At 44.8% G+C, this 14,538-nt stretch overlaps 1 protein-coding gene across 3 annotated transcripts in view; it reads left to right on the top strand.

Moving 5' to 3' along the window:
• The first annotated feature begins 1,965 nt into the window (after positions 1 to 1,965).
• ero1b (endoplasmic reticulum oxidoreductase 1 beta) overlaps positions 1,966 to 14,538 on the top strand; it is a 22,776-nt gene continuing 10,203 nt past the window's right edge. Inside the window, exons 1-4 of one of the 3 annotated variants that reach the window (XM_005950757.3) lie at positions 1,969 to 2,592; positions 6,665 to 6,784; positions 11,436 to 11,519; positions 11,705 to 11,746. In XM_005950757.3, the coding sequence (XP_005950819.1) occupies positions 2,428 to 2,592; positions 6,665 to 6,784; positions 11,436 to 11,519; positions 11,705 to 11,746 (411 nt within the window). In that variant the 5' untranslated portion in view covers positions 1,969 to 2,427. The other 2 variants (XM_005950758.3, XM_042215796.1) reach the window with 2 other exon arrangements.

The following is a 14,538-nucleotide window of genomic DNA, read 5'->3' as shown; positions in this document are numbered from 1 at the left end:
GCTGCCAGGAGGAGAGGAGGAGAGGAGGACGGCAGCAAAGAGGAAGAAGCTGGGTATAAGAAAGTGTTTTTCAAAGAAACCTGTCAGTCACTTAAAGCCAAGTTCACTCATAAAATGCGTCACAATAACGTTACAGGCTGTGCTAGGCTTTGGCCCACATCAGTCTGAATCTGTAACCATGAATAACGTGTTTTGGAAACTACCTGCACAGCAGGCGGCACTGTTAGTTCTCTCAGTCTCAGAGCAGCGTTTCTCATTTTGATTGAAGCTGTCAGAGAAAATTGCAGCCTCGAGCAGCCCGGATATTAGTTTACAGAGGCTGTTAGAATTATATGTCTAACATTAAATGTTGGTGACACAATAATGTCATCCTAATGGCACTGACGTATTCATAGGGTTCATTTTTGAGACAAAATATCACGAGGTCGTCATGATTTTCCACCTTGTAGTGCAGTTTGCACAGTTTTAAAATGCACTCAGCCTACAAACATTACTGATGAGTCAAGATCTGCACAAAGTGACAGAAACACTGAAGCAGCTCCACATTTTATTCTTATTGTCATGTTTGTCCTGTTTGTCAGGTGACAGAAGAACCAACACAAAGCTCAGAGAGTGATGGTGACACAAGGTCACAGGTGAAACTGGATGATGACCTGGTGGTTTGTGACTGTATTTGAAGCACATGTATGACTGCATGTATGTGGAGTGTCTCACTGTTATTGATCAGGTGACAGAGGCAGCTCTGCCATGTTGTAGCTCAGAGGTGAAGAGGCGAGCTCACAGGTGACTGATGATTAACTATTATTTATTATCATGACAGTTGTTAGGCTGCTGATGTAAATTGATTCATTAGTGTATGTTTGTCAATCTGAATTGACATGTCTCACTTTTTATATGGCACGAATCCATGTGTTACTTTATCAGGTGGCAATATGTCCTAGTGCAGTCAGAGGGGAGGAGCCAGGGCCAAAGGTGAGGCACATCAAGCACAGAATAATAATTTTCATCTGAGGATAAAATGCAGGTACTGAGGCTGAAAGAAGCTTCAGTACTCTCAGAAGACTAAAAACATGGCTAAGGTCAACAATGACTCGAATGAGATTAAACAATGCTGCTGTGTGTCCACCAGGAGAGGCTGGACAGTATAGATGTAAAACCAATATGCCAGCAGTTTATCTCAGTGAGAGGAGCAGGCCTGTGTTTGGCTGCTTCACATAGTGGACATTGAGTTGTTGTGTGGGGCATGTAGTCCATGTCTGTTGCTGTAACAGTAGTTCATGTTTAGAATAAAAGATCGCAGCTCACTGAGTTAATCGGGGCAATAGTGCCTCAAATGTTGCGTCATTTTGCTGAGAGATCTTTTACTTTGTGGTCATCTTAGATGAGTAGTTTTATGGACGAAAACCAGCAGGTCACTGAGTGTTCCCTTAGTGCTGATGTATAACAGATGTTGATGTACTATAACTGAAGTAATGACCCTGAAAAGGATAAGCGGAAGCGAATGGATGGGATGGATGACTGAAGTAAACTAAAACCTGAAATACTCAGTCATTTGTTTAATAGTAATTTAACATTATATAATTCACATATAAAACAATGAATTGTAATTTTAAATGGTTTAAAAGCACGTAGAATAGCATATGTAGGCAAGTATATTTCTCCTTTTTTGTTAATCAAGAAGGAAAAACAAAAAAACAAAAACAGGGCAGGGTTCGCTGGTTGAATCATCCGTCCCCACCAATGCCCAAACCAAATCTACGCCCTTGCTGCTCTACCTCCTGAGCTACACCTCACATAGAAAGCGTCAGGCTTGGAAAATCCTGCTTGTATGTTTGCGTGTGAAGGAGACATGTTGTATAAAGTAAGAGCTCAGGCAGAGTAGAAAAGCGCTTTGTAAAAACCAGTCTATTAATCTAACAGAGACACACCCTACAACAACTCCAAACGCACGCAAAGTGGCGACAACTCCCACAGGAAGACAACGCTGTCTTTTGTGTAGCTGGTTTTAAGAAGTTTTCCATTGTTTCTTTTATATTATATTAATTTACTGTTTAGGGGAAAAAAAGGATCGTGTTTTGGCTCCGATTGAGATCGACCTGTTATAGCTGCAAGAGCGAGTTATGCATTTTATTCTGAAATTTTTAACCGGAAGTAAAAGTCATTTTTCTTGCGTTACCTTGAAAATAAAGTGGAGGCTGGTTGAAAGCGCCTCTTAAGTCATGTAAATTTTTTTACAACATGACTCTGTTTACGTGGGGCAGCTAGGAGTCTAAATATCCACGCGAGACTCCTTGGAGATCGGGCTGTTGGTTTGGCGACACGCTGCGGATGATACATTTCTGCTAGCCTAAAGCTGCTATAGTTAGCTAGCTACTACTCGCCAGGTTTGACTTTCTTGTGCTTTCCAAGCTGATAGCGCAGTGAGTGATGTGGAAAGTAACGTTTCAAGCGTTCGGTGTTTTGCTGTTGGCGTGGTTGTTGGGAAACTTTGTTCTGGGCTGGTTTCAGCAAAACACCAAACCCCAAACGCAGCACAGCGAGCAGCATCCGAGCAGAACCTCGGAGAGCCAGGACCAGAGCTGCTTCTGTCACGTAAGTAGCCCCAAACACGGAGCTTTTGTCACCGGAAACATACAGTTTGTTTTTTAATAACATAGTTTGTTGTTCTTCATGAAGCTTGTAATCTGCGAAAGTCATACTACAGTTTTGTTTTTAGGAGCTTCCGGCACTTTCTGCTGTCATTTTATTTTGACGTCACTGTGTACGTGAGATGCTAGTTAGCGACTGTCCATGAGTCCACAAATTGTTTTATTTTCCGCCATTTTGATAAATAAATAGATATAGTTACAGTTGACCGACTAAATTGGTATTTAAACCGAAATCTATTCTTGTTTGTACTGAACAGTGAGTTAAGTCCTTAAAGTAGACTAATGAGCAGAGTTGAGAGCGCTCCTCTTCTTCCTCTCCTCGGACCCAGCAGCGAGTTCAACCAGCCGAAGTTCTTGCGAGTTGAGCGAAAAGCGTGGTGTGATCTGATTGGCTGTGTCAGAGCTCCCGCTTTACAGCCTCCTCACGGACATTGTAGTTTTTTGCGTAGAAGTTGCCAAGTGTCCCTAGCGACCTATAACATGTAGATGACTACAAACAGGGAGGCTCCGTCAGAGGGGCGGCGTTTGTTTTGACAGCGGCTTGTTTGTAGGCGGGGCTTCTGGCGGGCATGGAAGTGCGGGTCTGTGATGACAGCACAGACATACAGCTGCTGCCGTGACATTTGGACAGTTACGTGAGGGGGAAGTTTTAATTTGAAGGAAGTTGAGACACAGAAAGCTGAAGGCGAACAACAGGATGCTGAGAAAAATGGTTCTTTTCCTGGCGCTCAGTGGACTGCTGCACTCTGAGGTCTGCTGTGGTTTGGTGTTTGTCATTAGTTTTTTGTCACAGTAAGATTGTCTTTGTGTTTCTGTAGTATATATAAGTATATATAATACTAGTGTAAAGGGTTTACAAAGGTTTCTAAAATACCTGCACGTAGTTTAGGTGTACTGCTCTTTGCAGAGCTGAGCAGTTGCTGCCATATGTTTTGTACGGTCATATCTTTGATAGCTTGAAAAGGAAAAGCCTGTTGTGAAATATAAAGAATGTGAAAGTACTTTACAAGTTTTTACAACTACATACTTGTAAAGTACTTCTGTAGTTATTCGGTTTTGGTTCGAATAACTTTCTCTCTCGCTCTCGCTCTCTCTCCTCACACACACACACACAGACACACACAACACACACACACACACACACACACACACACACACAGCAACAAACACATACACACACACACAGACATTTATTTAAATGCAAAAAAGCCCCCAAACAATACAATGTACATCTTTACTCAGTATCGAGGAATCATTGCATTGGATATTTTGTTAATAACATTTTATTTATGTTTGTTTTCTCTTAATTTCCAGACTAAAGTATTAATGAAGCATTTGAGACTCTAATCATGAGCTAACTGAACCGAAAGAGTGTCCAGAGCTGTTCTCCTGCCAGTTAGAGCAGATGTTTGGTGAGGTTTGAGGCTCTACCTGCTGTGCACAGAGCTGAGCTACCTAACAAAACTAGCCAGAGCCATTTGACTGACTGTTTACCAAGCTTCTTAACATGTGAATGCTGGGTTGTGTAATTCTTCAGTTCAAACACATTTGTAGGTTTTAGTCAGCAGCTGACGGTTTATAGAGCAGACAATGGGCCGTCGGCTTGGTGGGTTCAGGTAACACAGTGTGATGGATGTATTATGTATGAACGTGCAGGTAGGTGGTGGTTTGTCCGATGGCGGAGCATCATCACCTGATCCTAATAGTTTTTCTTATTTTCTTAATGTCATTTCTATAACATGATTATAAATTTGTAACAGCAGCAAAATTACAATCCAGTCTTTATCAGAAATGTGAACCCTATCTGGGGGTGGGGGTTGTGTCAGGAACGGTATCCTAAATGTTTGCCAAAGCAAACGTGGCTCATTGATAAGAGGAGGCGAAGCCACAAAAAGACTTGACAGCAACTGTAATGTCTTCTAACAAGGCGCACTTTAGATTCTTACAGCGTTTTAATTTATTGTAAAGTTATAAAGAGAGCTGCCATCTATGGGTGTCCACAGAACAAGAAGCACAGTAGCAGGTGTAGTGTTCCTTTACATAAAACAACAGTTCATAAATTCATGCAAAAGCGTACAAAGCGCTGCATAAAACCCCCCACCAAGTAGGGAACAACTGTCTAAATGTCCAAAATAGGGATGTGAGACTGCATGCACCTGCTAATGCTGCATGTTGCTGTCTCTATGAAGTGAGTCTCTGGATCCATTTCAGCTGAACTTGTGTTTTAACTGTTTTGTTCTATCATGCTGTGGTTAAAAAAATCTTTCCAGGAATCTGTTCACCCAGACTAACTCGAGTCAGTCGGTCAGGAAGACCATTTCAGAACGGGATGATGGTTACTGCTCTTTAAAAACATGACCAGCTGACAGATGTAATAGTGGGCTGCTGTGTCTGTAACTGTGTTCAAACAGACACTTTGGAATAAAAGCTATACATCTGCTCCTCTCCTATGTGAGATCCCTCAGGGTAGGGCTGTTCGATATAACGATATATATCGGATGACGATATAAAAACGTCTATCGCTTCATTTTATGCTGTCGTTTGTTTCGTGGTGTCGCAAAATAAACTGTTTACGGCAATATTTTCTCATCATTTTGATGTCACTGTAGTGGCTATATTCATTTCTTCAAGTTCTCTCTTTCTCTTATATGTAATATAACCACACTACGGACGGACAAGCGCCTGTTTTTACTGTTGTCGTTAGCAACAACGACGGTAAAACCATGCGTGTCTGCTTGTTTATGTTTCCACATAAACCTTTCACAATAAAGCTCAAGATCCTGTTGAGACTTTTCAAAATAAACTGAATCACGTGAAAGAGCAGATTATTTACGGATGAGAAGTAAAAAAGAGCCGCCAGGTGCTAAAAAATAAACCTTAGACTCAAACGTTAGAACAGGCTTTTCCCCGCAGCACGCCGTGTAATAAATACTCACAAAGAAAACGAGCGGCCGTTACAACTTATGACTAAAAATGTATCGTTTCATGCATCGGTTAAAACACTCGACTCCAGCTACATGACGCGCAGCTGGAAACACTTCACACAAGTCGAGCTGCCCGAGATTCACAGAACTTACAGAAAATGTTACATGTTTGTGATTTATATCGTTATCACGATGATAGATGTCTTATATCGAGATATGAGGTCGTGGTCATATCGCACACCTACCTCAGGGCTCACTTCTGTTGTCACCCATCAAAGTAAGAGCTTCACGGCAGTAATTTTGTCTTTAGGTGTTACATCTCCCAGTGAAGGCGTAACTATTATCACTGACTTTTGAAGTGCTCTCAGGCTACGTCCACACTAAAACGTTTTGGCCTCCCGTCAACACTGAGACGCCGTTTTCCTCAAGGGAAAACGCAGCGTTTTGAAAACGCTCTCGAAAACGCACGCATTTCAAAAGGGAGCTGCCCCGTCGCAGTGTGGACACGCGAAAACACAGACTTTCTAAAACGATGACGCATTTTAGTCATGTGATGCAGTCACGTGACCAATTAAGCTAAGATAGCGGAGGGCGTTATACAGCAGTCGCCCTAAAAGATGAATATCCGTTTGTTCATGCTCCAGATAGCTTTCCTTCAAAGTCTTTAATTCTCACTCGCGTTTGCGCAGGACTGGAACGTCAGCGTTTTCATCCGTTTCAATGTGGACGCACACCTCTGTGAAAATGACTGAAAACACCAGTGTGGACGTGGAGCGTTTTCAAATCCAGCCGGGCTAGTGTGGACGTAGCCTCAATCTCATCCATGGGAAAACTGAGGCTGCCGAGTCTGGACTGATCGTAAGAGTTTGAACAAACGTCAGGGTGCAGACTTTGACTTGTACTGCGTGACGTCAGTCAGGTTTTAGTCCACGCTTCTGTCATGTGTTTCTAGCACACAGCTTCACTTAAAACATCTGAAATGACCCGGACATTATGATTATTTTTACTGTTTTAACATGAGTGGAAACACTGTGACACTGTTATTTAGAGATGAGGTGTCATTAGTAAACGAAGCGTCCTGCTTTGCTTCAGCTCACAGGCGTCCTGGATGACTGCTTCTGTGACGTCGAAAGCATCGACATTTTCAACAACTTGAAGATCTACCCTCGCATCAGGAAGCTGACAGAGAGAGACTACTTCAGATACTACAGGGTAAGAGCTGCGCCTTCGCTCCGGCTACAGTGGAAGCACAGTGTGGCTCAGTGCAGTAGTAAAAGTAGTATGTAAAAACAGATGGAAATCACATGGATCTCTTTTGCGTGTGTGCGCACATCTGTTGTCTTTTTGCAGGTCTTTGTGTTTACTGCCACATGTTGTCACAACATGATTTACCGTTAGACCTCAGTGGTCTGTGTCCTCCCACAGTAAGAGCACACCGTGAACTAGGGCTGAACGATTATGGAAAATAATCTAATTGCGATTTTTTTGCCCCAATATTGCGATTGCGATGCGATATGCGATTATTTTTTAAGGTCTTTGTCTTCTGTATTATTAAACAAAGACAAGCAATACATCATATAGTATGGCCAATACTATATTACATTAATTTTAAACTGTTCTTTCCTGGAAGACAGACCTCTGTTATGATGACATGAGGTGATGCATGAATTGATGACTGACATTTTTATTTAACTTCTTCAATCACAACAGTATATTTGAACATACACAATAGTTTATTTTTAGCTTACAAACATCTGAGCATAAAGTGCTGACAAGGAACCCTGGTGTAAACATTAAAATGAAAGTCAGTACAATGTGCAGATTGCAGAAATATACATAAAAAAAATCAGTGGCTTTACCACACTCAGTTTTTCGACATCTGTGAACTACTAGACAGTCATTCAATTAAAAAATAATATTAAATAAATAAAACTAATAAATAAAAAATACACACATCTTACTGATCTCTGCAGTCAGTAACATTACACATAAAGTGCAAACATAATAGCAATTGTATAAACACACACACAAACACGCCTTTAAAATTTAAAGGCGTGAAATTGGACGGTCTAGCCTTCTGACTAGTATGCGTCACCGCTGTCTCGGTGGAGTTTAATAAACTCGGCCGTCTGCTTCTTGCTATCTAAAATATAACCAGACACTGGTGTAAATTCTCGACTGTCTCATACTTCTGTTTAATCAGTTTTCTGTTTGACGTTTAGTCAGCTGTGTGAAAACCAAGGAGGAACCCACCCGGGGGATTAATAAAGTTTTATTTTATCTAATCTAATAACTTTAATCTCAGCCAAACCGATTTACTCACGAACAAACAAAACACTGAAAAAAGCCCAACAATAACATTTTTAGGTTGTCTAAGTGACTTATATATTACGTTTAACCCGAGCAGCGAAACTCCGCGGTGATCTGAAAATGATGTGCCGGGAGTTGTGCCGTTCTCGGCCGCATCAGTAACCCTCGAGCTCCCGGCTAGCTGTCGAGCTGGTGGGTAGCAGACGCCTCTGAAAACGTCGAAGCACTTTTGCAAATATGGGATATCTTGATAAACCGAGCAGATATTTGATGTTTACACAACTACTTTCTCGCCTGAAAATATGTTAAAAGTTTATTTTGTGACCCAGAAAGATTAGTATGAGTAATTTTAAAACTTAGTAGCGGCCGCCATTGCTGGAAACTGGAGTTTGGCTGGGCCGCGCTATGAATTCTGGGATATGGTAGTAATTTGGACAGCCTTCGGCGCGTCGCTGTGACGTAATCGGTCTACAAATGCGGCCTCAGGAGGATGCAGCCCATGAATTTGGACATGTCCAGAGTATAATCGCAGCCTTTGCGGTTAGAAAATTGCACTTGATCATGTCGCGATATTATCGCAAATGCGATATATCGTTCAGCCCTACCGTGAACATGCAGACACTAAAGCCGGTGCACCTGAGCGTCACACCAAGGACGTTCTTGTTTTAAATACAAGACCCAGAGATGCTACACGACGAATCGGTCACGGCTTATTCACAGGCCAGAAAACAAGAATCAAACAATCCTAAAAACAACATATACATGAGCATTCCCAGGAATACATGAACACAATTCTAACAAAGCTTCTAAAGTTCGTTAGAATAACACTCAGTCCCACGATGCAACTGCTCCCACAACCCAGAACGAATCTTCTTTATTTTTCAAACCAGGGGAGTCATTTCCAGGCCGGTCCCAGGAGGACGAAGAGAAGCCTCCCATCTCAGTCTCGTCCCATCACAGCCCAACTTATGCTCCGCCCTTGAGCCGCACGCTCGCTGCCACAGCGTCTTCCCTCGTGGCATCGCCCTGCAAGCAGAGAAGCATCGTCTGGGAATCTGGCCTGGTTTATAGCCATGGCGATCCTCTCCCAACACGGCTGCACCCGGTGAACAGCAGTGGAGTCACTGCTCACAAACGCAGGTAGAGGTGCAGCTGTGCTACGCCCCTGACGAGAGGGCAGCACACTGTTGCCATCGTCTGGCTTCTGCGCGTTCCTTCCCTTCACATCAGGGCCTCCCTCAGTGCTCAGCCAGCTTCCTTTAAACAGGCCCTTTCACCAGCTGATAGGCCACGCCCACACCTCAGCAGGTGATCACTATCAGCCAACTTGTCCCAAGCCCAGCCAGTCCACAGTGGGTTAAAACAATGTAAAAACATCAGAATAGTTTCATGCAAATAAGAACTACACTCACAAATAAACACTAAAACCACTGATGAAAGACAAATATAAATTCCCACTGTGGGACAAACATGCTGTAAATGCTTTGGGACGTCCTTTCCCTCGGCTCCCGCCGTGCAGCTGTTGGATGACACGGTCCTAAACATCTGTGTAAATGATTCTCGCATAGAATCATGAAGCACTTTCTTTTCCTTTCTTCTTGTGTCTCTAGTTTGGGTGTTACAGAACAGGAAGTGATGTCTGAATCTTGTACCGGTGTCGTGTTACACTGTGGTTTGACAGTGCTGCCATAAAAAGTCGTGCAGTCTCCTGGAAAGAGCTACGCTTGATGAAGACGTTGCTGCACTTCTGTCTAGCTGTGTTTTTATTAGTACAACAGTCTGAACAGCACTGGTGTGAAGTCAGCAACCACGAGCAGGTAAATGCTGTCAGGCGCAGAGGGAGCGAGACAGCAGACTGATCTGCAGCTATGATCTATATCAGCTGCTCCAGTTCTGTGAGCTTGTAGATCATCTCGTTTTTAAGGAGACCAAAACGCTGCGCACCATCTCCCTCAGCTGCAGCTTGCAGCACAAACATGTTTCACTGAGATTTGAATTTGAATGCTAATCAACATGTTGTTTCTGGCAACACTAAACGGGATCGATCTGTGCTAATCACCGTATGTGACCTTTCAAACGGCTGACACATTCAAATCTTTTAATGCCATAGTGTTAAACATGTTTTCACAAATCGATTGTGTGCGTTTGGTGTAGGAGGTGGGGTGGAGGCTCAGGGGTCGCCTGTAGCACCGTCACACTGAGGTGCAGCGGCGCTTGAACAGGAGGCCGGCTGCTCTGTCGGTGTCTGAGCAGCACACACTGTGCTCATTCATTCACACTGCAGACCTGAGGCCACTTAGATGGATGTAGTGCGGGTGTCACTTCAGTGTGACTTGTACACAGACCAGAGTGTACGTGGAGAGAAGACGCACAGCAGACAAACACTTTCCTGTGTCTGTTTCAGTTCAGCTTCCAGCTACCTCTGCCCTGCTGCCAGTCACACGCGTTGTCTCCCACTGTCGCCGTTCCTCGCTGTCAGGACTGGGTCACCGCGTCACGCTGGCCCATCCGTCTCCCGATTAGGCGTCGCACCCTGACGAGAGGGCAGCGGGTCCCTCGTTTCACCTGGCTTCACACATTCCTCCTCATATCTGGGGCCGCTCAGCTAGTCTGCTTTTAAAAGGTCACAGCTGATAGGCCACTTCTGGACACACCCACACCTCAGCAGGTGATCCCTATCAGCTAATTTGTCCCATGTGCAGCCAGACCACGGTGGACTAAAACAGAGTCAAATAAAACCATGCAAATTCAGTTTTATTTCTACAGCGTCAAATCACAACAAGTCTCCTCAAGGCGCTTTGTGTCGTACAGCAGATACAGAGAAACACCCAACAATCACATGACCCCCCAAATAAAAACTACTCTCATGAATAAACACTAAAAATGAATAAAACCAATGTACCAGATAAACACAAGTCTCCACCGTGTGACACACACACACACACACACACACACACACACACACACACACACACACACACACACACAGTTGTGTTGTAACCAGTGCTCTGATTGGTACGCTTCAGAAAGGCCAGTGAAAGTTTCAGGCTTGGGTCTGCAATGGTTTTAATATGTTCACGTTGTAAGCGAGCACGAAACACGGTGGGAGTGGCTGAGTATACCGTAACGCACACGCATCATAGTAAATATGTGTTCTTTGGATCATACGGTGTTTGTGTGAATGGCGGCGGGGCGAGCAGGATGCTTACAGGTGAAGCGAGCGTGTGTCCTACGTGCACGTCAGCAGCTGTCCACAGTCAGTGGGCACTGGCCTCCGTTTGCTTCCCCTGTGAAATCTCCACTCGCTGCACCACTTGGGCGTGTCTAAAAACACGATGTGAGCCACGCACAGCTGTGGAGCCGCCGCTTTCACACGCCACGCCCTCGTCCTTGATTTCTCTCGTCCACTGAAGCCTGATTGAGCCTACAGTGACAGGCAGCGAGCGTCTGTTTGTCCTTCACATGTGGACGAGCCACTGCTTGCTTCCTGCCTCTGTCATAATAACAGTAATAATAAATGAGCAGGTGCTGAGTGTCTGTGTCTGTGCTGCAGGTGAACCTGAAGCGACCGTGTCCTTTCTGGCCTGATGACGGACACTGCTCCATCAAAGACTGCCACGTGGAGCCCTGCCCCGAGGTCAGCCAGCCTTACTCCAACATGGTCTCTTTTTACTGCCTGTCAGTCACACGTCGGCTCGTTGAGGACGGAGACGACCGCCTCCTAACTAGCTGTCACATACTGCCTTAAATGTATTTTCTCAGGGGAAGCTGTGTGAACATTGTCACCTATCATTGTTTGATGGTCTGTGTTCCGTTTCACAGAGCAAGGTTCCTGTTGGCATCAAGTCTGGGAACTACAACAAGGTGAGACCAGCTGTTCCTGACTAAGCTGCACCACTTGGAGTTACCACGTACAGCTGTGGTCACCTGCTTGCCTGCACATGAGTGCTGTATATGTTTGGACTGTTGTTTTTCCAGGGTGCAGTTCCTGCAGCTCAGGACTTTAAAAGCCAAGACTAAGGTGGAGAAAGGTGCAGATATTTTGGGTTTTCTCTCACTCTGGCTCAGAGGTGTAGACCGGGCACTTCTGCTGGTCTGGTACTCCTGGCTGATATTTGACTGCGTCGGTTTCAGTGATTCACATGTTAAACAGCACATGTAACATGGGGGTGCTGGAGGACACGAGTGGGCTGACACACAGCACCTTCTTCCTGTATTGACTGTTGGTGCTCCCTCCCAGACACCTCTGACCAATGAGTGGACTGAAGAAGAGTGTCAGTGGGTAGTGAGTGTGTAGCAGTGTTTGTCATCATTGTGTGTGCAGTTATGATTGAAGCTTTGTGGTGTTTCCTGAACGTTTGTGCTGTGCACCACCGAATGTCAGTCATGTGTGAATCAGTCCTGCTTCAGGTCTCTGGGTGTAACTGCGCTCGTGCACTAGTGCACTGCAGCAGTGAAATGTCAGGAGTTTGTTTCACTGCTTGACATATTAACACAATTTCTACCAACGTTGTTAATTTAGCCGAGGTACTCGCTGCCGCTCGGGTCAAAACCAAACCCAAAAAGTGAGTCGTGGTCATGAAAGACGAGCAGCTGATCTTCAGCCTGAGCTGACAGTCACAGCAGTGAGGGGAAGTCAGGTTCTCCACAGGGACCTGTGGGATCGTGCCAGGAAATCAGACTAAGTGAAAGCACTGCTGGAGCATTCTTAGATCCAAAGGCTAAACACCTTCTGATGTCATCATCATTATTGTTGTGCTGTACGAGGCACTTTTGTGCGTTTTGTGTAAACACTGTCAGGTATGGAAGTATTGATACATCTGATCTGTGTGATTTGCACGCAGGTTTGTGGGTGAGCCTCGTTCCCCTTCCCTCTGCAGTGTTGTGTGTGTTTGTGCTAACCAAATAAGGACTGCTTACCTGATCAGTGGTTATGACACTTTGCATATTAATGATCATAACCTGCCCTCCCAGCCCGTTGTTCACTCAGTGGGCTGGTGTCAGAACCGTGGGAACATGTGGCTGAGTTGTTACAGTGAATCCACGTTAGGTGGACATGTCAGCGCTGCACTGTTGTGCACGCGCTCTGAGATCAGACAGCAGACACTTGCTGTGACGGCGGCCTCGTAGCTGCTGTGTCTCTTACTTTAGAGGAAGTTTCAGAGCTGCTGCATTTGTTTCAGCACTTTCTGGACTGACTGCACACACAGCCACTCTTCTTATCTCCTCTGATAGCTTCTACGTGGAGACGCTGAGAGCAGAGTGTTTGTTGCTCTTGGCCAACAGCCTGGTGTTTGCCTTGAAATGACCCAGAAGTGTTTGCACATCTGCTCTGGTCTCGGTCAGGGGCAGATGTTTCCCGACCATCAGCTGGGAGACGCAGCCAGACTTAAAGCGAGCCTTTCTCAGAGTGGCAGTGAGAAGTACTGGAGGTGCTTTGGCAGTCAGGGAGAGGTCACAGTGAAATCAAAGGATTTGAATATGATAGAAATATTAAAAACTCCTCTAAATGTAACTGGGACGCAGAGGCTGCTGTTTCAGGCACAAACCGGTTTGACTGCTTTTGCTTGGGTACTACTGAATGTGTCCTTTTAAAACATGGCACCGAGATTGGACGAATCACATGTTTGTGCTTCTTTGTTTCAGTTCCTGAAATATTTCACTTTGACTGAGCCAAATAATCTCATTTAGAAGATTTCAGTTTGCAGCTGTGTTTATGGAACACTCGCTGCTCCTCTGATTCTTCATGTGAGTCAATGGTTGGACCTGGGGGTGGAGCTGGAACTGGGGGAGGAGCTAGCGCTGGGGCTAGAACTGGGGGAGGAGCTGGGGGTGGGGGTTGTAAAAGTGTCTGTGCAGCAGATATTTCCTTACTCTTCGTCTTGATGTTCACTCAGAAACAAGAAGTATTAGTTTTTTCTTCCGTTGTTAAATCAAAGCACAGATTTATAAGAATCATGTATTGGGCTCACTTTTCATGAGCGAGCGTTGTATTATCAGGTCACACTGGGCTGTGCTTACCTGGCAGGAGCAGAAGGTGGAGCAGGATTTAACCTCTGAGTTATGTTTGTGTCTTTGTGAGACGGTTGAGTAGGGCTGGGCGATATATCAAAAATTTATCGTTACCGAAATTTATGACTCTCATCGACGTCATTTTGCCCATGTCGGTAAATTCGGTATTTAAAATAAAAAAAGAAAAGGCATGTGCAGGTTGGCGATGTTCATGTCCCTTTAAGACGCTGTGCTACGTTACAGACTTGACGGGGTGGAGTCACATGACTCTACTACCTGTTAAGCTGGGCAGACACTGGGCGATTTTTTCAGTCGCGTTATTCAGCTCCTGCTCAAACTGCACGATTGACTCGCAGGGGTTAGAAGTTCATAGGTCACGATGCAGGTCTCACACTATACGGCCCGATGCTCTGATGCGACCTGAGTCACACTGTGCGTCCATAACATGAAGGTTATAACAGAAAATCTGTCGCTCTCTCTGTCTCTCACTCACACAGACACACCACCACCATCAACTTTGCTAAATTGCTAATGAAAAACATGATCAGGCAGCTGTGATTGAGCAGCGATGTAGATCCAACTATTCACGGTTGTTGTGGTCGTGATGATTTTGTGAGGCCACATCGAAAAGGCTCGGATGAGCT

Source organism: Haplochromis burtoni, unplaced genomic scaffold (genome assembly GCF_018398535.1).
Source record: "Haplochromis burtoni strain Fernald_Lab_line unplaced genomic scaffold, NCSU_Asbu1 Contig_824, whole genome shotgun sequence".
NCBI classification, from domain to species: Eukaryota; Metazoa; Chordata; class Actinopteri; order Cichliformes; family Cichlidae; genus Haplochromis; species Haplochromis burtoni.
Note: the sequence above shows the minus strand (reverse complement) of the source record. Positions and strands in the feature narration are given on the sequence as shown.